Below are 25,337 nucleotides of genomic sequence, written 5' to 3'. Positions count from 1 at the left end.
CTCCCTGGCTCCTTGTTCCCATGGGTCTACTTGGCACCAAAGAGTAAGAAGCCTGGAGCTGCACGCCTGGTACAGGGGCAGCCAGGGGCTGCTGCCAGCCAGCCAAAAGCTCATCGAGGGTGTGAGAGAACAAAAATGCACAGATGAGCGGAGAGCTGCACTGGCACGGTCCAGTTTTAATTTAGCTATGGTTAATGCGGGATTTGTACTATACGTGGGACCAAATCTTCCCATGTGAAGTGTGACATAAGTGTGGAGGCTGAGGTTTGTAGGGCAGTTGATGGACTGGAAATCTATGGGAGGGACAAGCGTAAAACTTTCTGATAGCATTTATACACATTCACTTGTGTTAGTGTCTTTAAACTACATTGTGTAATTAAAAATACATTTTCCTTTATTAGAATACAACTTACAAACAGAGATGAAAGTTTGATATGCTAAACTCTTAGAGAGAAAGGGAGGTAAAAAGTGGGTTTTAAATAAATAATGTATTTCTGCCATCCAGGCATATGACTGATTTAGTGTAGAACAATATTTTTAAGTTTTAAAGTTTAGGCAAAACTGCAATTAATCTAGAAATAAGTATAGAAACACATGTTTACGGTGTAGGTTTCTTCCATCTTCACCTTTCAGACACAAAATTTAGGATCAACACAGACAAAATTCAGTGAAAAAACAATGAAGATTTATAGGAATCAAATCCTAAATGGATGGAAAATGGAAGGGGGAGAGGTGGTGTGCCTCATCTTCTATGGCCATTTACTTAGGCTAAAGAAGATGCACAAAAATTGCTAAAGCAGAATGTGAATAGTTTACTTTTCCTTTATACAAGACCCACATTTATTTCAAAAGGGTTATATTAGATAATGAAATAATCCTTTCCAGCCATAGTCTGTATGAAACTGAATCACCAATTCCAAGGTATACAGTGAGAATTAGCGCTTTCACATTTTTTTGTACCTCTGCAAGCCCAAGGTACTCACCTATCCTGCACAGTTTCATCTTTTCTAGAGCTCAAGCACCCTTAACATTTTTTAATTTGCAAACTTTCCAGCAGTCGCTGTGTATTTCCATAAGGCAAAAAATATTTCTCAGGCTCTTAACTGCTTGGTTTCTGATTTTCAGAGGAGCTGAACTCATGTAGCCTTCTTTAATTTCAATTTTGAATGTGTTCACTCAACAGTTTTAAGAACTGAGAGCCTGGAGCCCATGCACAGGCACTTAGACCAAGAGGTGTATCCCCCACAGCCACCTCTGCAGTCCCTGTGAAGTGGCTGGGAGGGGAGCACACCTTGGATGTGGGGCAGTGGGAACAGGTGTGAGGCTGGCAAGGTCCATGGTCCTTCCTCATGCGGCTCAGCCCAGCCTGCTCAGCACAAGCCCAGTCTACCCCTGTAAAGAATATGGATCTGTGACACTGATGGATCTTAATGTGAATCTCAAATTACTGCATGCCAGTGTTGGTAGAAGTTGTTTCCAGAAGGGTTGTAAAGAAAAAAATGCAGCTGGGTACTTAAATCCATTGCATTGCTAGCTGTTAAGAGAAATTTCATGCTCTACTGGACCATGACATTTAACATGATTACTGAAAAAAATATAAAACAGATTATTCATTATCTTCTGTCTGATCTGTCTTTAAACTCACAAGCATAAAATGTAAGAAACAAGTTAGTTTTGTTCCTAACAAACAGAGGATGACCTGCTTTGCATAGTATCTGAAATTCAGTCCCAACCTCTCCCTAATATTTTGCATCTTTCAGAGGGGCAGATTGCTTCAGATATGTCATATGATCACTCTAACCTGAGGGAACAGATTGCTCTGTCTGGTCCTGTGGATGTTAGCTAACTAAGTCTTCAATGATGTTTTCCCAGGTTATTACACATGGTATATTTCCATTATACAATGGAAAAAAAAAATATATTTTTTTTTCCCACTCAGGAGGGATGTCAGAGAAGAAGCCCAGTGTTTTCCCATGTAGTCCTGCAGATCCTTTGTCTCTTTTCCCTGCTTTAAGCACTCTGCCTTGGAGCTGTGGGTTGGAGAGGAGCAGTCAAGTCTGCCCAGAGACAGCATAGTAGGGCAGATATTGGGATACATCCCCTCTACAGCCCAGTTCCCAGTCCATTCCCAACCACTGCCTCTGCCAACAATGAGGAGTTTTATGAGCCTGGACGAGCAGTTCTAGAGGGAAGCCAGGGAGGAAGTCTCCTCGGAGATCACTTGGGACTGGAACAAATTGCCGGCATCTGCGTGGTGTTCAGGTCACGCTAAAAGGTGAAGGGTGTAAAAGAAGAAATAAATTGGTCTCCCTTCTGATTCTTTGTTGTGGTTGAAAATCTGACATGGTTTGTTGTTGTTTTTAAGTGAGTCATTCTAGCTGGCTTTTGTATCAGACGTATCAAGAACATCAGGCCTTCTGCTGGTTGTTTAGGTTGGAGGCTTTGCTGGAAATTACACGTGGTGGTACATGTTCTTGTATTTAAATTAAAGTGAATGGGCTAATGAAACCGAAACTTTAATAAATAGGTGTTTCCTTCCAAAAATGTATCAAGTATATAAGTGGATATTAACTGTCAACATAAATAGAAGAAAAACACAATGCTTTAAATTTTCCCAAAAACAAAAAGTTAACTTTCACCCTTAACCAAAAGTTCAGAGAGCAGCAGAATGACAGGCACTGCAGTGGACTTTGCTCCATGTTATCAGTGGAGATAATACAATATTTTTTTGAATACTGCATTTCATAGCTTTTATAACTGGTTTGCATTTTGATGGTTTTGTTGCTACCAGTGCAATATAAGTACACAGAAGAGGCCTACATATGCCTCAGTTCAAAGACCAGGAGGTTCACTATCCATTCTTGTCAACTCTCCCAAGAAAAAGTCTGGAAAACCACATTTGATTTTCAGACATTTCATCATACAGAACAAATGGAACAAAAATAAATCCTGAATAAAAATGGGAGGGTTCTGCAGAACTTAAAAGCAAAACTAATATTTTGTTTGTTTATTTTTTGTGATCTACTTAGAGGTCTTGCTTCCTAAATTTGTTGACAGAATGTAGTAAATCCTTGTTATCCCTCAAATAAGGCACGCAGGTTGCTATCACAAGTCTCTTTTGCCATGTAAAATCACTAAAAATGTGTTCAGTACCTTTTATTCTGTATAGCTTTGTGAAGCCATTATTTTGCTAACTTGTGGATTACATATCAAACTCTTCAAAGACCATGTGTCAATGTATTGTACAGAACATCAGGACGTCCTGTCACCCTACAGAGCAATTTCAGTTTCTGCTAGGGTTTTGTTATTTCAAAACTAGATAATGTGCTGAGATATTGAGCAGAGTGGAAAACTAGAATCTGAAGTCAAATCTGGATTTTGAAGAAAAAAATTCCAAAGAAATAAGGAAAAGTTGAACTTGGGAATAGCACACATTTCATGGGCGTAGTATGGCTCCAAGCTCATAGCTGCAGTTGTGTGTCAGGGGGCTGTGTGATTTTACGGATTTGTACAAAAGTGCTGTTCCTGCATAGGTTCCCTCTTTGCTCATTGAGAGCTGATTCAAAGCTCTTTAAAACAGGAAAGGTTCCTCCTGTCTTCAGTGCATTTTAAATCAGACTCTTTGTCTGGTTTCTAATGAGGGCAGTAAATTTCCCCATATATAATATATGGTATAATTCTTTTGAAGTATTCTTCAGCTGCCTTTCTATCTACAATAGTTCATTTGTGAGGGTCTTGAAGTATAGCTACAAGAAAGTTGAAAAGAAATGTGCTGTCTTACTGGATTTCCAGATGAAATAACAGCCAAGAATCACTCAAACACTTTCCTTTCAGCTTGAAAATTTAGCCGAGTCCTTTGAAGGACACAGCTGTATTGCATTTTAGGGGCAAAAATTATTATCACTAAAGAATTAAGTTTAAGATACTTAGGCACTATAATCACAAGTATAAATTCAGTCTCTCATTCCTTTCATTCTTTTTTGTTTGTCTAGTGGTACTGGTATGTTTGCCAAATTGTGCAGTATTGTTGAAAGTCCTCATAATTCCTGAACTAATGTCTTTTGGTTGATTTTTTGGTGGGCTTTGGGGTTTTTTTACTGACGGTACTAACCAGTACTTTTACTGAGCTTTGTAAGACTTCTATAGTGTTCATACGTTTTTCCCACCATTGTTATATTTTACAGGACAATTTACAATACACACACACACACACCAAAAGTATTTCCTCTGTAGATTGTCTCTGTGTTTCTGAGGGACATTTTATTTTTAAATTGGAATTAGAGGTGACCAAATGTAAAACGTTTAAGGAAAGAATAGCAGAAGTCATGTTAACTTTATCACAGTCAACGCAATATTGGATTATGATGTCTTTGAAGGTACTTCACTCTGAACCCAACTTTCATCAAGTTGACAAAAAACGGTCATTTGGGGGCTCTTTTGTGTTCAGCATTCAGCTTCTAACAAAATAAGTATATTGTATGTTTAACACACCAGAAATAAGATGTGAAAGACAAGAACGGCAGGATTTAAAAGACCATTACAATGCACAGCTTGTTCAGTGCCCCTAAACACTATCTTTCAAAGCTTTCTAGTATAGGTTTTGTTATTTATTGCTGCTGTCACAGAAAGCTCATAATGTGACAAATGAAAGGTGAAGAACAATTAAGATGAATGCTAGGACATAGTCTACCAAAAGAAATGCTTTTCTAAAATTATTCCTTTGCCCATTCTTTAGCTCCAAGTGAAGTTCAAGAAAACCTGATTCAACTAACACAGTATTTTTTTAACAGATTCTCCCGAGCAGCGCTCCCATAGAAGGTGGGACAAAATTAACACTGTGTGGATGGGACTTTGGATTCAGCAAAAATAATAGATTTGAATTAAAAAATACAGTCATCCATATTGGCGGACAAATTTGTCCTCTGGAAGCAAAATCTAGCAACAAAAATAGGTAAGAAACCTAAAATATTAATTTCAATTTATACAGTTCTTTATGTGGTATGGATTTTTTTTGCAAATACAGACATGGAGCCTATAAGTATCATCTCTGATTCTGAAATTTCAATTTTGAAAAATTCCCATGGTTTAATAATAAAAAGAAAAACAGCGCTCAAAATGGAGATGAAATAAATCTAGTTTATGGCAATAGCTCCTGCAACAGTTTTTCTGATTTTTCTATGAAATGCTGTTGAACATCTGTGGAAGCTGGCAAGAATGAATATATTAGACGGTTTGAAAAGGGAGCAGGTTCCTTTGGCCAGGATCCTGCTGGGCTAAGTTATGTCGCCTCTGTCTTCCTGATCTGTAAAGCTGCTGGAGAGAAGTGTGAGAATTTGCAGGTATTTTGTCATCCAGAAGCTGCTCCTCTCCTCCTCCTCAACTGCACCTCCCCTCCTCCTCCTCCTCAGAAATAAGTATTTGGGACACTGGGATAATGGCTTAGGTTTAAGACAGAGGTCACTACTTGCAGAAATACAGGTTCAATGAATATCCTCTCTCTACCACCAAAGCAATGTGCAAATCATGGCACAGTTTTCCTATTCACATACACAGCAGTGAGGATACTCAAGTGCTCCAGGAGTGTTGAGCACTCTCCTAACTGCTGTTCTGAACAGTCTCAATGGAAATGATGATTTAGGGAGACTAGATTATATATAAGACTATGTGAAAGTAACAGAATACATGCTGCTGCAGAAGTTAAAGTTTAATTTTTGGTAATATTTCATTTTTTACAACAAATTTGTGCATATGATTCATTTTTGTAATGCTATTGTCTGCCAAAATTTGATACTAAAGGCAAATTCAAAAAAAACCATCAGCCATTGAGTAGTGGTATTTGTTTTTCCTATCATGCTTCTTTTTTCTGAAATGTATATGATACACGAAAATTATTTTCTGTGGCCAAGTGTTATAAAGACCACAGCATTTGTATTTATTGTTAAGGAAGAGGGCCACAGTTCCTTTAGCTGCTATTTCTGAAATGTCTGTGGTGCGCATAGATTGATGATCTGTTTAGTATGGATTCCTCATTATTATGAGTTTGAAGTGGTTCTATAGTAATAAAAAAAAAAAAATAAATAATAAAAAAAAAAACAACCAAAACCCTCATTCAGAAAAGAAATGTAATCCCATTTTTTTTCCTTGTTTTCTGAAGGCTGGAATGCACAGTTCCTGCTGCAAAAAGTCCAGGTTTTAATATATCCAGTAGTGTTTCTGTTGGAGATGGCAAAACACTGTTCAATACATTTTCATACGTGGTAAGCACTATGATTAAACCTTTATAGTCAAAATTAGCTTAAATATTAACTGATAGGGACTCCTCATGAGTCCAATCCAGCATGGTAAATTCTGTATTCATGTTGTCTTTATTGTTAGTTCATGAAAATGTTAATAAATGTTTTAAGTCCTTCTCTTTACATTTGAAAATAATTTCATAATCCACTGGGTTTTCAGAATCCTGTAATAACAAGTATATCTCCCACCTATGGCCCCAAATCTGGAGGAACATTGCTGACTGTAGCTGGAAAATACCTAGACAGTGGGAAATCCGTGAGGATTTTTGTTGGTGAGCAACCATGCATTTTGAAAAGGTAATGTACTAACTAAAACACAATGCCTTTAATACTGAAAAGTCTTGATTAAAAGCCTTGGAGCTAAAAAGCCAAACTCAAACACTTGCTTTTCTTTCCTTGTGTCACTTATTGGGGAATTTCTACAATAAGCAGTATCTGTCCTGAGTTTAGGATACCTGAAAGATTTCTAAAAGGGACTACAATTCTCTGGAAGTCTTGTTTCTTCTGTAATGTCTTCATTAACATCATTAAAAGGTTGCATAGAGAAGTGTCACATTAGCCTCTAATGGACAAGAAACTGCTTATTTCCCATCATTTTTGTCACCCTGATTCCCACACGCTCAGCCCTCTCTCTTGTATTAGCAAGAGCTGCTGTTCATGCAGCAGCTGCCAGTGAGCAGCCAGTGGACCCAAGTTACCAATGCCTATTGCCTTGTTGGGTGGAAACCTGACCAGTGTGGCATTGTCTATCCCACTGCCATCAGTGAACAGCCTACAAAACAGAGGCAACATCAGTTTGGGACTTTTCCTGGTATTTAGAAAATTGTTTCGGATGTTTAAGCCGGAATTCCTTGTGGCTTTGTAGAGGATCCAATAGGAGCTCAGTCACAAATCTTTGATGTGCTCCTTGTGGAAATGCCTTCAACCACAGCTGTATATAAATGTTAAATACCAACCACAGATTCTCTGCTATGAGCAGACAAGAGTTCTGAATTTGGTAGCCATTCAACCATAGCACAAATCGTACTTGGTTCTGTGCTTAGGCACAGCAGGGTGATTCCAGAATTGTCGCCTCTGCAGACAAGGGCAGAATCTGGCCCACTGTGTCTCAGAAACAGGATATCCAGCAATTCATCTGAAATTTGAGCATCATCTAATGATAATGGAAAGTCATAGTAGTAAAACTTCACACTTGGGGAGACCATGGGGAAGCTGTAGCCTATTAGTTAATGAGACACTCAGAGTCATGAGAGATGAAAATTATTCTTTACTGCTAAATGATTTATTGTATGATCTTGATCAAATCAGGCAAGTCTGACTAAATCAAGAAAAAGGATTTAGATATTCAAGTCTGATCACTAAAAAGATCTTCATAACTTCTGTTCATTAATAGTTGGTGTTGCATTTCTTGATGTCTTCGTCTCAACTGGTCAACTAATGGAGAAATATATAAACCTTTTGGGAATGATTAATTTGAGACTTATGGTGATGGGACAGCAGCCAGTTCAGATGCAGATATTGATCAGGTGGACCTCTAGGTGTTGAACAATAGCTGAGACTTACCCAATAAGCATCTCTAGCACCCCTCTTTCTCACTAACCAAGTTGTCTGGAGAATTCTATGCAGGTCTTAACCAATTTCTCAAGGCAGGTGTTTCTCTAGCTAAACAGGCTGCTTTACCCAGTTCTGAGGGCAGCTAGAGCAAGGTTTATTTTTTAACTTTAAGAGATATTAAAAAGCTCCCAGATATGGATGAATGAATCACTATTCCTTATGGTGAACCCCACCTTCCTAGAAAGCTTTGTAAGTTGTAGAAAATGTCCCTTTTGTCTAATTTGGAGACCATCTCTTATATTCTATGAGAACAACTTCACTTGGATGTCCCATGCATGTGCTTGGGCCCAAATCAATGAAACCAGCTGGTATAGTTACATTTGCTTCTCCAGTTAGTTGCCACCCTTGTCTCTGATGTGCCCTGTTCCCTATGGCCACATTTCATGTGCTTCAAACCTCGGGATCCTTCTGCTGCCCACTCGCCCACTGAGATCAGTTGTAGGAGGAAGAGACTTCCACAGCTGAGCAAGGGAAGGGTGAATATCGCAGAGACTCTGCTGATGTACTGAAGTCAGGCAGCTCTTCTTGAATTTTCTCTGTCTTCTTTCTCCTTGCCCTCTGCCTGCCCCTCAGCATCTGGTACATCCCACATGAGCACCTTTACTTGAGGCTTTTAACACAGAGTAAGTCCTGTGGATTTGAAAGAGGCATTATCCTTTGGTTATAGCAGATCAAGTCATTCTCCTTAAGCCTGGAGTATGCTCTTGTTTTCCAGGCTGGAAGCTGCCTTTGTGGGGTTCAGGGGTTCATGGGGTTGCCACCAGTACCGGGACAACACCTTCCATCAGGCAAGGTGCAACTCAACTGAACTAAGATGAATCTTGAGCCTAAGCCATGCTGCTGCAATTTCTACCTTATGTCATGCTCACTTGTTGCAATTTGATTATCTAGTGGGAAAATCAATGACATTTTTTTACAAACAGATCCTTAGGCAATGTTGGGGCTCCGTAAAGGACAGTGTTTTAAGCCAAGTACATGTTTTATAATGATGACAAGCAATCTGTTTTCAGTCCTCCCAGCATATCGGCGAGCACTGTGGAGTGTTACACTCCAGCACAGCAAATTCCCCAGGAATATCGTGTGAGAATGGAAATCGATAAGGCTATTCGAGATGCAAGCAGACATTTCACATACAGAGAAGACCCAGTTGTTTTAAAAATTCATCCAGCCAAATCTTTTCTTAAGTGAGTAAAATTTTCTTATAGAAATAAGAAAAGCAACAAATGAACAAAGAACGACTATGCTGCTCAGCAATCTATCAAAAGAAATTGCATTTTTATCTCTCTTCCAAGCCAATTGTTTCTATTATGGTGCAGTTGCAGAGGGCAAATCATTTCCTTTCAGAGGTGAAGGAGAAGGGGGATGGGTGCCTCTTTTCTCTTTGTGATTTCACTCCTAGCTGCTGCTGAGCCTACCTGTGATGTCCTGCTGAGATACCCACTGCACAGCTAAGTGTGTCTCCTATACTGTGTCTGGACATTACACTGATTGCTGAGGAAAATCATTTAATGTGACAAGTCAGCAGACTCAGGAGAGCAAATGGATTTTAAAATAGTCTAAATCCAGTGCTATATAAATATTATGAATATATATATATATATATGGTAGTATGTGTGTGTTTTCAAGCGACCTATTTATGGTCTCAGTAGCTCTAATCCAAGCCATCTGCCTTTGCCAAAAAAATGTCAGCAGTGAAACAGACACCTTTTTCAGCACCACTGAAAGCAATAGGTGAAATAAGTTAGTTAGCAAATGCTACATACAAAAAAAAAGGGCCTTCTTTTAAATTGTACACAGTTTTTTTATATCCTGGCTTATCACAGTTTTAAAAATTATTTTTCTTTCCTTTTTTTGATTAGTTGTTACAGTAAATGTAAAATCTGTTTCCCAGAAAAATTATCTCAATGCTCAAAGCTATGTATTTGCATTTATCCAGTATATCCCTAATTCTGGTTTTATGTTTTCATTTACTCTAAAATATAATCTGTAATTAACATTACATTATCACAGCAGTTATTTATACTACTTATCTTCTCTCTTGCTCTCTCTCTCTCTCTCTCCTCTCTCTCTCTCTCTCTTTTTTTTTTTTTTTTTTTTTTTTTTTTTTTCCCCTTCTTTTGGTAAATTTTCCTAGTGGTGGAAGTACAATCACAGCTCAGGGAATCAACTTGAATTCAGTGTGCTTTCCTCAGATGGTGATTACTGTACCTAAACTAGGAATGAACTTCTCTGTGGTGAGTCAGTCTTAGAGAAGACAATCCTTTATCTTTTCATCTTGGTGTGGTGAATGGTTGTGAATTTTCAGTCAAAATACTTTGACTTTTGCCTTGAAACTTTGGGGCTACTAGTGATATTTTGATGTTTTCTGCAAAGACTATTTTCACTGTATAGTCAAAATTCAGAACAAATTTGAAATTAAGCTGAGGATAAAACAACTGTTTCCAAGAAACCTCTTCAAAAGAAATAAGGCTAGTACAGTATCTGATGAGAAGATTTTTATATTTCAATTTAACAATACAAATTCGGTGACTAAACACAGAGCAATGCAATATAGGTATGTCAGATTATACGACAAGTTTAAGCACTACTGTGATACTCCAGTGGTGACTGTGGATATGCATCAAAGGAAAAGGAAGAATAAATATATAAAATCAAAAGTAAGTATTATTTTTAAGAATGTGTTTTTGCCAAAATCCCTGTTGAGGAATCTGTCCTAACTTTGATAAGTTCAGCAACTAAGTTTTAAGATGCGCTTGGGCTCTTGCAATTGGGTGCCTCTGCTTAAACAGAAGGTCAGTCAGAGATGTGTCTTCTTTTTTTTTGTTCCTGAGTTGACACTACACAGTGTCCAAATCTAAACACAGATATGACCATGTGATCTACTTTAATTCTTATCAGGCAGAGATGGCATTTGTCATCTAGTTTTACTGAAACTGCCTTCTGTAAGCTTTTGTCTACACATTTGTGTTGTATCTCCAACATTTTCTTATCCTGTAAGGTTTGTTTAGTCTGAAGCTAAATTGATCTACACTCTTTATGATATGCTACTTACTGTTCATATTCTCTGCTTATTTCTAATGATCATCATACACTGTTTCCTGAATTGAATTTTAACTATTAGACCTAGGTTTGCTCAGTGCATTTTAAATGGTATGTCTGCAAATTTGCAGTCTTTTATAGCTTCAAGGTCATCATATTCTTCATGATCCTAATTTTGTATAATATTATGAGTGTCAAGACCTGAATTTCCGCAGCATGTAGTCGTGGCTTGTAATTTAATGGGTTCAGATTTTAATCTAAGAATCAGTTCCTTTCCAATGAAACAGTGTTAAGTGTTATCAAAAAGTCACTTTACCCATCAGTCAGAAAATAAAACCTTTCAGTGAAATCTACTAAACTCAAAATTTATTAGATTTTGAATAATATGAGCATAATTATTTCTAAACACAAAGGATTTTGAACAAAAATATCATTGCTGAAATCTTGAGATTTTGCTTTGTGTAAAGATAATTTGTTTTTTCTCTTCCCCTCTGGAAATATGCAATATTGCTTCTCTTCAGGCCCTGATACTGCATACCTTGTCAAATATTTAGGACTTCTTAGAATCTGAGCAGATTTGAAAGCTCTGAAGTTTAAAAAAAAAAAAAAATCCACCGTCCAAAAGTGACTGGCAACTCCAGGCAATAAACATCATAGAATTTACTCTTTCCCCCAAATATTGGGGAGCAACCTTGCCTTTGAGCAGTGTTTTGCTATTGAAAAAAGACTTAGGCAGTCAGAATTATCTCCTTTATTCTTTTTCTTTTCATACCTTGCAGTGTGTTTGACATTTGCCAACAAACAAATCTCCTGCCACTGCTGATGTCTAAGAAATGACCCCAGTCTATGAGTAGTTGTACACAAGTTCATTCTCCCTGCACAAAAGGTGGAATATAACTTCAAATGGATTATAATCCAGAGTGTGATACACCTTCACGTTGCCCAAGCAATATATTTTTGCTCTATTGAAGTTAAAGGCTTCTGGCACTCAGTTGCCTTCCCTGCCTCTGGGGCAGCCATTTGTTCTGCCCCTATTGTCTCCCTCAAGCATATTTCTTAAGGAAGAGTGTTAATTCTCAGGTAGAAAGGGAAGATTTAAAAGTGTCAAAACAAGACTGTACTGTGTAACTGAGGAAATTTCCAGTTGAGTATGCCTATGGCTGTAGTTTTACCCATCCTGCACTGGAAGTTCTGGGCTCTCTGCATGAGGGATATACCAAAAAACCCCAACATTTCATTCAGTCATTACAATGAAAAAATAAACAATGAGGAACTATTTCTAGCACACATCCAGACCAACTATCCCGTTTATAAAAGAGAAGACAGGTTGCTGTCCTGAACAGGCCAACAAGTGCCCAAGAAGTGCTCTTGCTGAGGTTTTAAGTCTTTTTGCTTCCTTAGTTTGAGAGAGGATAGCTAGTAAGTCAATTTTTGTAAATTGTTATTTAAGCCCTTTTTCTTTTCAGTTTTCTCTCACTAGCCTCCTCCAAGAAGCTGCTTTTGTCAGCATTCAGAAACTCTGGCTCTTGGGAAAACCAAAGCCAGCACTGAAACACGTCCGAAAGCATCAAAGGAAAGTACAGCTGGGAGGGACCACAGCGGCCTGGCATGGCCCACTTCCCTATGCCAGGAGCAAATGTACCCAGACCACTGCCTAACAGATACTTGTTTAGGCTGTTATTAGAGCTCCTTGTGAAAGAAATTTCACAATCTTGCTTAAACAAGCTTTAGAGAGAGCTGCTCTACCTGCTTACCTAGTGGTTTGGAAAGACTTCTTTCTAATAATTAACCCAAATCCTGCGGCAAATTACCTATCTTCTTGTTTAACCCTCTATGGATAAAAGCAACAGATTATCAGTCTCTCCTGCTAATTTTACATATTTGCACTAAATTATGATCCCACTTTTCTCTTTTCCAGTTAAAACAACAAACTCCAAATTCTCCTGATAAATGTTCTTTCCTAGAGCTCTTCTCATTCTTTCCCCCACCTCCCAGATACTTTTCCATTTGCCTAAAACTGGCAGTGCCCAATTCAAAACAGGTGTCACCTTCTCCTCTCAGGTCTCTGTCCTCAGGTTTAATTGTGGCCTACAGTCCTGATGGAGTCACAATGTAAGTGGAGAGTCATTTCTGTAAACAGTGGGAGCTGTTGGGGATGCTCTGCATCCCAGAGTCTCAGAGAGCAGTGCCAGCTGACATGCCCTGGGGCAGTTGCTTTTCTGTGCCTCTTCCTACCCTGGTGGTAGATGTAGAAGTAATATATAAGTTTTTTTGCAAGAGCTTCCTATAAGAAGTGCAGTTTCACTGAGACTGAAAAGTTTGAGGTGCAATATGTCAGCCCCCTCTAGAAGAAACATTTAAGCTGAGCTTTTCAGCTTTCATGTTTGTGTTTTAGTATCTCTGAAAATTTTTGTCCTATGGAGCAAAAAATGCCTTGTTTCCATTTTACAGTATTATTTTCATATTTATTTAAATTTCCTTAAAATTGTGCAGTACTGTGTTGTGTTTATATTATATTCTATATTAACACTGTCAAAATAAAACATTTTGCCCTCTTTGAATTTATTTCAATGAGTGAAAAAAAATGTATTGAACCATATGTTTCAATAATTGCAATGTGTTTCTTTTTAATTTTTATTTCATGAGTTCTTTTTATCATTTGTTCTGACTAGGGAAAAAGAGTTGGAATTTAAGCAGTGCTGCATAAATTCCCAAGTGCTCTAGAGAATGCATAAGAATACAGAAATCTTCTCACCTCTGTTCACGTATCCAGTTCCTGTGTGAGATACACGAGCAGAGAAGCAGCTCATTCCCTCCTTTCATTGTGCCTGTAAAAACCCCTAGGCACAGTTTGGAATGGTGTTTGATCAGGAAGTTGTGCTGTAAGTCATGCTAGATGATTCTTCTGCTTCTGAAGCACTTGGGAATAATGTTTTTTTCTTTGAAAGCCTGTAGTTTGCATTGATTCCCCCAAAGTGAACAAGCAGTCATTTGGGGATCCTTTCTTGTAGCGTTTTTAATATTCCATCTATAACTAATTTGGATATATATTCCCACTGCCTAATCTCTTCTAACAATGAATGTCCCAAGATATGCAAGGCTGCAAAACTAAGGAGAAGTATTTTTTAATACATGACCTTCAACAAATGACCCTGTAGCTATGCAAGATCTTCTCTTTCCACAGCCTTTTAATTATCTCTTCAGTAAGTAGTCTTTTGAATGTTCTTCAGCGTTTCGTAATTTCTCCCTGCCAGGTGCCCTTTCCTGCTGTTTTACAGGAGAATTTTAAAATACTCTAAAGTTTGTTCAATGTTTACAACTCTGTAAGCAATCCATACTCATTTTCATCAAGAATTCAGCAGTGAGTGTCTACCTTAGATGTATTAAATAATGATAAAACAAATTCCCTATAAAGTGCAGGCAGTGAGTGTGTGATTATTGAAGATGTTAATGATTCCCTGTCCAAAGACACCTTAGGCTTGGATCTTCTATCTTTCTTGACTCCATGGCAAAAAGCTGCCACAGAAGCTGCCACAGAAGCCCAGTGAAGAGTTCCCCCACAAAGGGGAAAATTAATCTTTCTTTCTGTGCCAGATCTGTATCTCACGCACATCTCTTGCCAAGGAAAAGGTACAGCAGGGGATGTGAGGGAAAAGCCATTGTGTGAAATCACCAGGGTGCCAGGGATGCAGTGCTACAAGGTGCACTGACCATCCCAAGCCCAGGGAGGAATCTGGACTCCCAGTCAGTATTGATCTTGTTGTGGAAAGGGCTGGCTCTCAGACGCCAGAACAAGAAAGGTTTTACTCTGCCTTCTGGTCTGATGATCTGATAGACTAGAATTATCATATCCCATGCCCTCATCCAAGAAGAAAACTAAAATAAAAAACTACCAATCCATCAGGATCATTCACTATACCACCTGAAATGGCAGCAAAAAGCAATGAATTCTCTGAAAAACCCTCAAGATATGCTGCTTGCGTGTCACTGCTTTACACAGAAAAGTTTTCTGAATGGGCTTCTCTTCATGTTGGGCCTGTATTTTCTTCTCTTTCAAGTAAGAAGTCATCCTTTGGCAAAGATGGTTGGAGAGTTTCCAGGTCTGTCTTTAACTTCATTCATCTTTCGTTCTTCACTAAAACTCCAAAAGTTTACTTTTTATGAAAGAACAAATTGGCCCTTTTCTCCTTTCTGACAGCTGCAGATCCTGTAATACACATCCAACTGCCCCTCTCTAATCTGTGTCAGCTGCTGGGAGACCTCTGGAACTCAGAGATCCTCCCTCATACTTTTCCTGTTGTTCTATCAGATGAAAAAAAAATTGAATCGGGCACTGAAGTTCAGGTTCTGTAGGTCAGGTTTGAATTAATTGCCTCAAGGGTCATATTTTACAAATGGAACAAGAATACATACCTTAAGTGATGAGTCATATGCATTGTGCAATGGATTATTATTCCCTTTGGGGTATAGCATTTACTTATGCTTGTGAAATGCTCCATAATTTTTATATTTTTTCTTCCTCTTTGTCTTCAGATGTAGATTATAGTCACAAGAAAAATTTTAGGCTTAGCTTTTAAAGTGAATGTACTTTAAAGTTTAATTAAATAAAAGTTAAAGGTGCCAGGTGATGGGCAGTATCTTAATTGAGAAGGCAATAGATTGAATTAGAGGGGTTTTCTTGGAGATCCTCAGTCCAATATTTCTTGAAAACTAAACCGTCATATTCTTCAATTGCTAAAACCAATTTCAAGGTAAAAATGTCATGTCAAATCATGTACCAATAAGGGCATTGCAAAAAGGATTTTTCTTGACCTTACCAATCAGTCACATTGCATCCCCTCCAAAGAGCATTATTAGATTTTTATCATTTTCTGAAAGCTTCTGCTTCAGACACCAGCCTGATAAAGTAAAGTATCTGATTCTAATAGATAGCCACAAACAAAGTTATGAATACCACTGCTATTCATTTAATGGACATCACTACTCTACAGTAGATAAAGAGTCTAATGAATTTATATTAATCAAATAAATATAATGATTGCTTGGGATGTACTTGTGTTTATAATTATATATATTTTAGTAACCCTTTTTAAAATCGACACACGCAATATGATAGATATCTTAACGAATAGTCATATAATGGAAAAGTATGGCTTGATCATCCATTATAATAATGATGCATTTTATTATTTCCATACTAATTCAAATTAATTTCTAGGTCTATGTGATAGGACAAAGCCTGAGATATGGTCAGTGGTGTATAACAAGGTATTCAAAAGGACAGTCTGATACTGTAAGAAAATGGAGCAAAAATCTGCCTTGTGTCCCACAGTTTACCTTTTTGACATGGGGGTTACAAAAATACTTCTGAATTTCTGCTAGGAATATAAATGGGTTGTTAGATACTGTCTTGGTTGGAAAGACAGGTATCTGCTAGGGAGAGGCAGGGCCTCTCTAGGAATGGGGAATTCTAATCCCTTCCCTCCAAATTATTACAATTTAGAAGATTAAAGAGGCTTTTCAGTCAGAGCTATGGGGAAAGGAATAACAGTCTTTTACTAGTAAATATAACAGGACAAACAAACAACAACTACTACAGCAATAATAATAATAAACAGAACCAAGAACCCCGAGGGGCTTTGTCTCACAAGCCCCAGGCAGTCTGATCTCTTGGGACCCCGAGAGCACCAAGCCGAAACAGTGGGACACTCTGGGTTCATGGCTGGAAACGGTGGGGTGTCCCGGCAGGCAAAGTGAGCAGCGCTGAAGAGGCCACAACGGCTGGACAGGGGCTGACCCAGCTCCAGCAGGGCAGGCGAGGAGCTCTGAATTCCTGGGCACTCCAGCAGATGATGGATGGTGGTAGAATTCCCAGGACCGGACCCTCCGTTAACCGTGGATTCCTCACGCAGCCAGCAGTTGCCTGACCATCCTCTCTGAAACTAAGAGCAGAAGCAACCACCCTCAGCTCCCGGAGCCCCCGAGCCTTTCCCTCCCCTCCAAACTAAGTGATCTACCGCCCTCGCCACTTCTTTTGTGTGGGTCAAGTACCCTTTAAGCATCAGTATTTAGTCTCTTAGCAACTTATGGGGATGGGGGGAAATTCTATAGGGAAAGAAAAAAAACAAAACTAAACTTAACCCCCAACATTATCCACCCCGATTTTTTTCCCCATACCAACATATTATATTGAATTTAACTTTTAAATAATATACATATATACATGTGAATATGGATACAGGCACAGTCACAGTGTTCACCGAAAAACAAGGTCCCCTTGAGGTATGCAGCGGGTCTCTCCATCCTTTTGCTTCACCCACCATGTGCAGCTAGGTCCCTGAGCAAAAACAACCCCAGGAGCGGGATTGTCTTTGCTGGAGGCAGAATTAATCCAAACAGTTTTTCCCAGCATTCGTCTCATGGGTACCACTGGAACCTTATCTCCATCTCTTGTTCCCAGGGGCTCAGATTGGGCGGGGCCTGCTCGGTTGGTGGAACCTCGAGTGTTCACTAACCAGGTGGCCTTTGCTAAATTAATCTCCCAGTTCTTGAAAGTCCCCCCACAGTGCCTTTAAGGTGGTTTTAAGCAGGCCATTGCATCGTTCAACTTTCCCAGCTGCTGGCACAGGATAAGGAATATGGTACACCCACTCAATGCCATGTTCTCTAGCCCAGGTGTTTATAAGGCTGTTCTTGAAATTAGTCCTGTTGTCAGACTCAATCCTCTCAGGGGTACCATGTCTCCACAGGATTTGCTTTTCAAGGCCCAGGATGGTGTTCTGGGCAGTAACATGGGGCACAGGGTAGGTCTCCAACTATCCAGTGGTGGCTTCCACCATGGTCAGCACATAGCGCTTGCCTTGGCGGGTTTGGGGAAGGGTGATGTAGTCAATCTGCCAGGCTTCCCCATACTTATACTTGGACCATCACCTGCCATACTATAGTGGGGGGGTGGAAATTCTATAGGGAAAGAAAAAAAACAAAACTAAACTAAACCCAACAGATACACAGGTGCAAGTCCCATTAGCATCACAGAGAGCTCCACCAACTTATTTAACTGAGTGTTGAACTCACAGATATGTAGGAGCTCTAAAACTGTAATGCACAGAATGTTGAAAATGTTTCCCTTGGCAGATTCAAGATTTCATAATATTATTCACAGAAACATGAATTGCTCTGGTGATAACAAAAAGCCCTGATTTGCAGATAGCTAATTTAATCCCGTTTTTCAAGCTAATGTGGGTATATAGCTGATACAGCCTGAGTGGTTATGTCACTGATTTGAAACAGCAAAATTACATTGCATTAATTTAAACTAATTTCAAAGCTCCTTCAGGCAGCATTTGATAATGAGAACAAATTTATTCTGAAAAACAAAAGAGAAACATATATTTTGGCCTCCTTTGGATGCACAAAGGTATTCAAGAGTATTGTTGATCTTCCAAGGAAATCTCTTATAGAACAAATGTAAGATTTATGATGACGAGGAGCTTAGCCCCGTTGTTTCTGGGACACAGGTCAAATACACTCTTTTATATTTTTAAAAAAACAAAAGGTTTGACCTGCCCTCAGGGCACAGCGCACAAGGGACTACTTACAGAAGGTTTGTAGAGTTGGAAGAGAAATATTTCTGTGGAGCTGAAGCAACTCTGTTTGTGCCAGAAGTCCTTCAGCCATATCGTTGGTGGGTAGCATGAAAGGCAGGCGCAGGGAAGGGAGTTCACAATGCAGTGACAAACAAGCCACTCTGCAGTTTGCATGGTGCAGTCCAGCATGCACTGTGTGTGCCTCCCAATGGCATTTGTAGATGTGCTGTTGACATTATAAGTAACGTAGTCCTGTAGAAACCTTCACAGTCCAGACAAAGTTGACTCTTCCTGAGCACCATTTCTCTAATTAAAGATTAGATTGTTGTCTAAAGTGGATTAGGTGAAACCCACTCTAGATGAGAGGTTGTCCCTCTGTCAGCAGCAAAGGCAGTTCAGACGAGGCCTGCATTTTGTTCTGGATCACATCACCCTAGCACAGAGCATCTTCTGGAAGGTCTTGTAATCATGGGGTGCACCAGCAACTTCCCCCAGTGCAGGCCGTCATGAGGAACAGTGGCTGAGTGAGGAGCAAATGTGGTTTCGTGCCTATTGTCAGGCAACTCTTGCACTGCAGTGAGGGGCAAACATCTCATCCCTGCTGGTCCGAGATGCAGTGTGTCCCACAGTCAACACTCAGCAGGAGCTTGCATGACTGTGTACCTAGGCATTAAATGCCATACATCTGGGCATTAAATATATCTTTTTTGAAAGAAGATACACTCTACTGAGCTTTTGTGGCCCAGATTCCACAGTGGCTTTGGCTCTAAAGCCCTTTCTCATAGGGTGCACAGTGCCTTTCTGGAAACACAGCAACTTAGCTACACTGTGGGTAAACAGCGCTTTACTTCTGTTTCCCACTGTTTCAGTTAGCATTGTTGGCTTTTACCTTACTATGCTTTGGTAGTGAAAAAGAAACAGAAATCCATATTGCAGTCACTGTGATAGGCTGGGTAAACTGAATTATGGCTGCTCAGTACATCAGGCTAGCCTCCTGATGGTCCTTGGCTTTGGAAATCATTTTCCATTAATTATCTGCAAAATATTTACTTTAAAAGTGCTGTGAACAATCAGGCCAGGAAGCTTGTTTACTTGAACATTTCCTCAACGAGACTACAAACACCATTGACATGAAGTTTTTATACTCTTTCTCCTAGCTCCACATAAACGCTGTGTAGCACTGATTGGGATTTTGCTTTGGTTGAAGAAGAACAAGACCCTTGGTGTTTATTTTTTCAATATATGTGTATTGTTAAAGAAAGCTGCATTAATCGGTGACTTCCTATACGTGTACATATTGCAATTACCTCTTTTTTTTTTTTCTTGTAGGCATGTAGCCACCGCTCTAGCTCAGAGATAATCTGCTGCACAACACCTTCACTGAAAGCTTTCAATCTCCAACCACCCTTTGTAACCAAAGTGTTCTTTATTTTTGATGGTGTCAGCTCCCTGTACTTTGATTTTGATTATGTAAATAATCCTGTATTTAAGCATTTTGAAAAGACAGTGTTCATCTCAAGAGGCAACCAAAATGTTCTGGAAATTAAGGTAAGAAATGCTGAAATAAGTTTTTCAATTATTCGCAAGTGCACATCAGCAGCACAACGTGGAACAGACGTTTTGATGAAATAAAGGAAGCCCCAAGGAAGCAAGGGCAGAGGGAGCACTGTGTTCAGTATTGCATTCACCCAAGCCCAATTGTCACAATTTAAGATACACAGAGCTGAAAACAAAGATAAATGTACCAAGGTGGTTGTTGCCACCAGGTGAAGTGGGAGAGGAGCTTTCCTTGTCCTTGTGGGAGGACCATGCTGCATCAGCTTCTGATTACAGTAAGCTGTGCCACCAGTTCAGGATTAAACATGGCCAGCAGCCCAGAACCTGAAGTATGTGGTCAACACCACAAGCCCTGGCTCTTATGTCACATGGTTATGTGCCCTTCCTCACAAAACATGGTCTGGCTTCTTTAGTTCTCTTGAGCTGAGGGAAACTCTGGCCAGGGCTGAAAGTCACTCATGAGGATCAGTCACTGCTGTAGCCTAAATATTTATGGATCCATGAAAAATGCAAGGCTGATGCTGAATGCCTCTTCAAAGTGCACTGAGAATAGCCTACATAGCACTGAGAAGCATCTCTTTGGGGCCCTCAATAGCACAGGTCGCTCTCTACTACAGTGCTGCAGAGAAAGTTAATCCATTTTGCGAGAGTCCAGTTTCTTGAAGTCTAGTTTTTTCTGAGTATTAAATAGAAAAGATATAAACATGGGTATTTCTACTTTAATGTTTATGAAAATTTATTGGTATTTGTATGTTATTTACATAGATATCTATACTTTATATAAAATATAATTGATAAAAATGTTTTATGGAAGACAATCAGTCTTAATGCTTAGGTCATCTCTTTGTCACTCCTACATAGCTCTGTAAACCAAAACGTCTTCCTCACCACAATGAAGAAATCTTGACGCCCTAAGGTCCTTGACTCCAAGATGGTCCAGTGGCCAAACTGCTGGGCTGCAAGACATCAGAAGGGTTATTTCAGAGTCCCTGTCAGCCATGCTGAGTTCCAGTCAAACTCTGAATATTAATCCATCTCTGCAAAGTGTTTTGGGCAAATACCAAAGAATAACTGGTCTGATTTTTACTTTTTACATTGTTTTTTCTACTTGGAGCTCTTAGCCATACAATCGCTTCTTCCTCAATGCAGAGCAAATCTCTTGTTCGGTTATGGAGAAACGCTGGAAAGAGTTCTGCTGTGCGGGTCAGCAGAGATCTGGGAATATATAGCTGCTGCATGGCTCAGTGCCTCTGTGCAATGACAGCAGTGTTTTCCAGTATTTTCCAGGTCATGCATATCAACCAGTTGGAAAGAGGACTAATTTCAGAAAAAAATCAGAATAATGTAGTTTGGAAGGAACCTCTGGAGGTCTTCACAGTCTAACCTCATTGCTCAAAAAGGGGCTAAATTAAAAATTAGGTCAGACTGCCTATGACTTTATGTAAATGAGTTTTGAAAATTTCCAGGAATGGAGATTCTAGCTTTAAAACATTCAGCCTCACTAGCTTTGCATTATGTGTCTTATGCTTGAGCTCTCCTCCTAGCTCATTGACCCTCTCCTGTACTTCATCCAGTTTGTCAGTACCTCTCTTTTTCTGTAGGGTTCAAAACTTGACACAATTCTCAAGGTGTGGCTCCACTGGTGCTGACCAGAGCAGAACAATCACCTTCAATCTACTGGCTTTGCTGCTGCTAAAATGTGTGCTGAGCCTCCATCACTAAAGTGGCATATTGCTGCCTAATTTCACATTATGATCCAGTATATCAGTCATTTTCCTGAGTCTGATATCTGAAAGCTCAAAGACAGTGCATCCTATCCCTTTGTCCAAGTTGTCGAAAAAGATTTTAAGCTGTATTGGTCCCAGTATCAGCCATTTACAAATGAGGATTTGATCTCTTTCCAATCTGTTTTTTGCTCATTTTATATACCATCCATCCATTCCATACCATCCTAAGTTCTTCTCAATTGCAAGGAGAGATTGTATTGCAAAACTTGCAAAAACCAAGGTACACTTGTCCATTGCACTCCTTTTATCTAGAGAGCCGGTCCTGTCTCCATAGAAGGTTGGTCAGGCCAACCTTTCTCTTGGGAAACCTGTGCTGGCTGTTCCCAATCGTGTTCTTGTCCTTCCTCTGCCTGGAGGTGCATCCATGAGGACTTGGTCTATAACCTTCAGAGACACTGAGGGTCAGAAATTAGTTGGGTTTTTTACCTGTCTACTTTGTTTACCCTTTTATTCTCCCTGAAGGAATCTCTGGCACTGTTTATTGCTGGGAAAAAAAAAAAACATTTAGATGAGAAAGGCTGACTGAGGATTGTCATAGTGGCAAGTGACCAAAGTCACAACTTTGTGGTATTGACCTGTAGTGATGGCACAAAGGCAGATGTCCCTAAGCCTAATGTCCTGGTTATTTCCTGACAACCAGCTGGAGAACAGCATTAGTGAAAACTGGTCTCCTAGAATGAAGCATGAACAGGCACCACTTTAACATATTCCTCTAAATGGTATTAGTTATAGTGGGGTACTTCTATCAAAACAGTGAGACAACTTTCATAAATTATAGGCAGGAGCCAAAAAAACATTACAAGTCATATTGGCAACACTTTTCCCTTGCCCCATACCCACATTCAAAAATAAACACACACAAGTTTACATGCCTCATGATCGTATTTTGTGCAGTAATTAAGCAAGCTCAGCATGAAATTAAATGGCAGCTTGCTTCAGTGAACAGTCTGTTCTACCAAACCAAAGTTCTTTTATCTCTTTCTTAATTAGTTTCAGAGGGGCAGAGGGAGCTTTTATCACAAGTTTTTCAATCTAACTAATCTAGTGTGACATATTTGGCTTTCATCAGATGACAGTGGGTACCGATTGAAATGTTCTGTTTGGTTTCCCCTGATGACCACAAGATGTTTTTGTAAGAAAATGTTATACACAAGAAAACATTAGGTTTTCTATTTAAAACACAGTCAGGGCACTATGTGCCACAAATGCCAGTCCTCCTGGTCTTCAGTGTCAGCCTCTCAACATCCCACATCATCAATGTCTTCCTCTGAAAAGTACGTGGCTCTTTCAAGCCTCTTGGTGCCCACAATGCCCCAGTCAGAGAGGTCATGATAGAGGGGTACCAGACAACTCTCTGCTTCAACACCATGAAGACACTGCTTCAGAAGTAGTGGTTCAGAAGAAGACTTCAGAAGTGTCAGAAGTGTCAGTTCAGTTCCCATCTCCTGCCGACATGGAAAGCTGTCAGGGCAGGAGAAATAAAATAAAATAAAATAAAATAAAATAAAATAAAATAAAATAAAATAAAATAAAATAAAATAAAATAACCACAAACAAACAAACAAACAAAAAAACACCAAAAAACCCAACACCTGAGGCCTAGTCTGTTCTGGGGTTGTGATTGTGCACTAAGCTGGTGCAGAGACTCTGTGCGTTATTCCAGAGGAGGCCTAGGCATGGGCCACCAGAAACTAAAGTATATTATAAAGTTTAAATATAAATATTCCACTAGAGAAATACATAACACAGATGTAATTCAGTGTGTAACAACTGGCATACTATACAGCATATCTGAGATCTTGCCTGTGCTCTGGCACTTCTGTCTTAAAACTCAGAGTAGGACATGATTTACTAAATTTCCTACTCTATTCTTAAGCCAGTGCAACACATTCTTTATGAGACTATATTAAGGAAATCTTCTTGCCTATTTATAGGTCACTCTATTGTCAATCTTCTTTCACATTGCACAGGAAATTGTTACTCTCAAAACCTGGTCCAAAAGAGAGCAATATGGAAACGGTGGTATTTTTGAGCAAGCTGAAGAGAAACCTCTGCAGCTGCAGTAATTCCTCAAGTCACCCTGCTCACTCTGCTTAGGAGCCTCAAAAATGCTTCTGACACCAGTCTTAGAATTTTCACACCTTTGCTAGTTTACTGTTCTTCTACTGCTTTTCGACTTTTAACCAAGTTATTCCCATCTCTCTAAAGCTGTGAGGTGGTTGTGCTATCAGACTGGGCTGCAACAGCTACACATTACAGTCTGAAGATTAATTTCTCCAGCTTGCATTCAAGGGCATTGCTCACCATAAAGGGAGTAATACACATTTGAAAAGAGGAAATTTTTTTCACAGTTCTCACAGGAACCATTTTCCTCCTTTTCTTAAAATTGTAGGTAAATTCTGTTGTCCCAAGAAAAGCAAAACCACTGCTGAAAGCGTTTTGAAACTCTTAATGTACTTAGATATCATAGTGAATATATTTGAAACTATAATATATTAATGGAAACATAATGGTCATAGTAGTAAATAAAAGCTACCATCTTTATAACTGGCTAAAGACTACCTTAGGAAATATCAGTATGACTTTTTTTCCTATCAGCTTTTGTGGAGAAAAAAATTCTAGGCTTTGGTGTAGAAGAAGAGATCACTCAACCACACTCTCCAGGATAATATATTTATCTTGAAGATGGAAGAATTAAATTCAAGTCTTTTGAGGTACATCATTCAGAGGAAAGATTTGAACATGAATGGCTCACAATCTGCCACAAGCCTCCATACTAATAATCAATAAGCATTCATATGCTCCCATAAGAATATTTTCTTACTTAACACCAAACAGAATGACTTTGATTAGACAGAAGATAGAGTGCAAAATGGACCTTCATGGTCAGCAATTAAAAAGCATTTACCTGGGATGTGGCTTTGCCTTTATAACAGGACATTAAACTGGCTCTCCTGTACGTTTATTACAAATTTTCCAGGGTTCATTCTCATTCTGAAGTAGATCTAAAACATATGCCAAAATAAGATGATTTTTTGCCCCTCAGAATGGGATTCTTTTTTCCTTTCCAATATACAAAGCTTCACAGTGGTGTCAGCTGTGATGCTTTCCTCCCTTCTCATGGAAAACTCCCAGATCCAAACCATATAAATAGCCTGTATCAGTCCCATACTCCCTTCTTCCCTTCTAATCCCACTTAATATGCCTCTTCTTTCATCTTGAGCTAGGCAGTACATGGGCTAGGGTAGCTTCTTAAATAGAGATGCACTCCTGAGCACAAAAGATCCTAAACTTGGCCTTTGTATTCTACTGTCACAATATCAGAAGGAATATTTTTTCATCCAGTTCTGGGATGTGAGAGCAGGTTTTCTGGGTAAGAAGTGTACTTTTCATGCCTCATCTTTCCCAAGGTTTTTTCCTTTTTGGTCTGTGGAGCATGATTTTTACAGAGTTGTGTATTT

At 39.2% G+C, this 25,337-nt stretch overlaps 1 protein-coding gene across 1 annotated transcript in view; it reads left to right on the top strand.

The window, feature by feature from the left end:
* Nucleotides 1-25,337, top strand: part of MET (MET proto-oncogene, receptor tyrosine kinase) — an 87,095-nt gene that overhangs the window by 47,522 nt on the left and 14,236 nt on the right. Inside the window, exons 6-11 of the mRNA XM_040063181.2 lie at nucleotides 4,791-4,951; nucleotides 6,155-6,257; nucleotides 6,454-6,590; nucleotides 8,918-9,091; nucleotides 10,042-10,141; nucleotides 19,862-20,080. Coding sequence (XP_039919115.1) covers nucleotides 4,791-4,951; nucleotides 6,155-6,257; nucleotides 6,454-6,590; nucleotides 8,918-9,091; nucleotides 10,042-10,141; nucleotides 19,862-20,080 — 894 coding nt within the window. The remainder of the gene's footprint in view (nucleotides 1-4,790; nucleotides 4,952-6,154; nucleotides 6,258-6,453; nucleotides 6,591-8,917; nucleotides 9,092-10,041; nucleotides 10,142-19,861; nucleotides 20,081-25,337) is intronic.

Source organism: Hirundo rustica, chromosome 4 (genome assembly GCF_015227805.2).
Source record: "Hirundo rustica isolate bHirRus1 chromosome 4, bHirRus1.pri.v3, whole genome shotgun sequence".
NCBI classification, from domain to species: Eukaryota; Metazoa; Chordata; class Aves; order Passeriformes; family Hirundinidae; genus Hirundo; species Hirundo rustica.
Note: the sequence above shows the minus strand (reverse complement) of the source record. Positions and strands in the feature narration are given on the sequence as shown.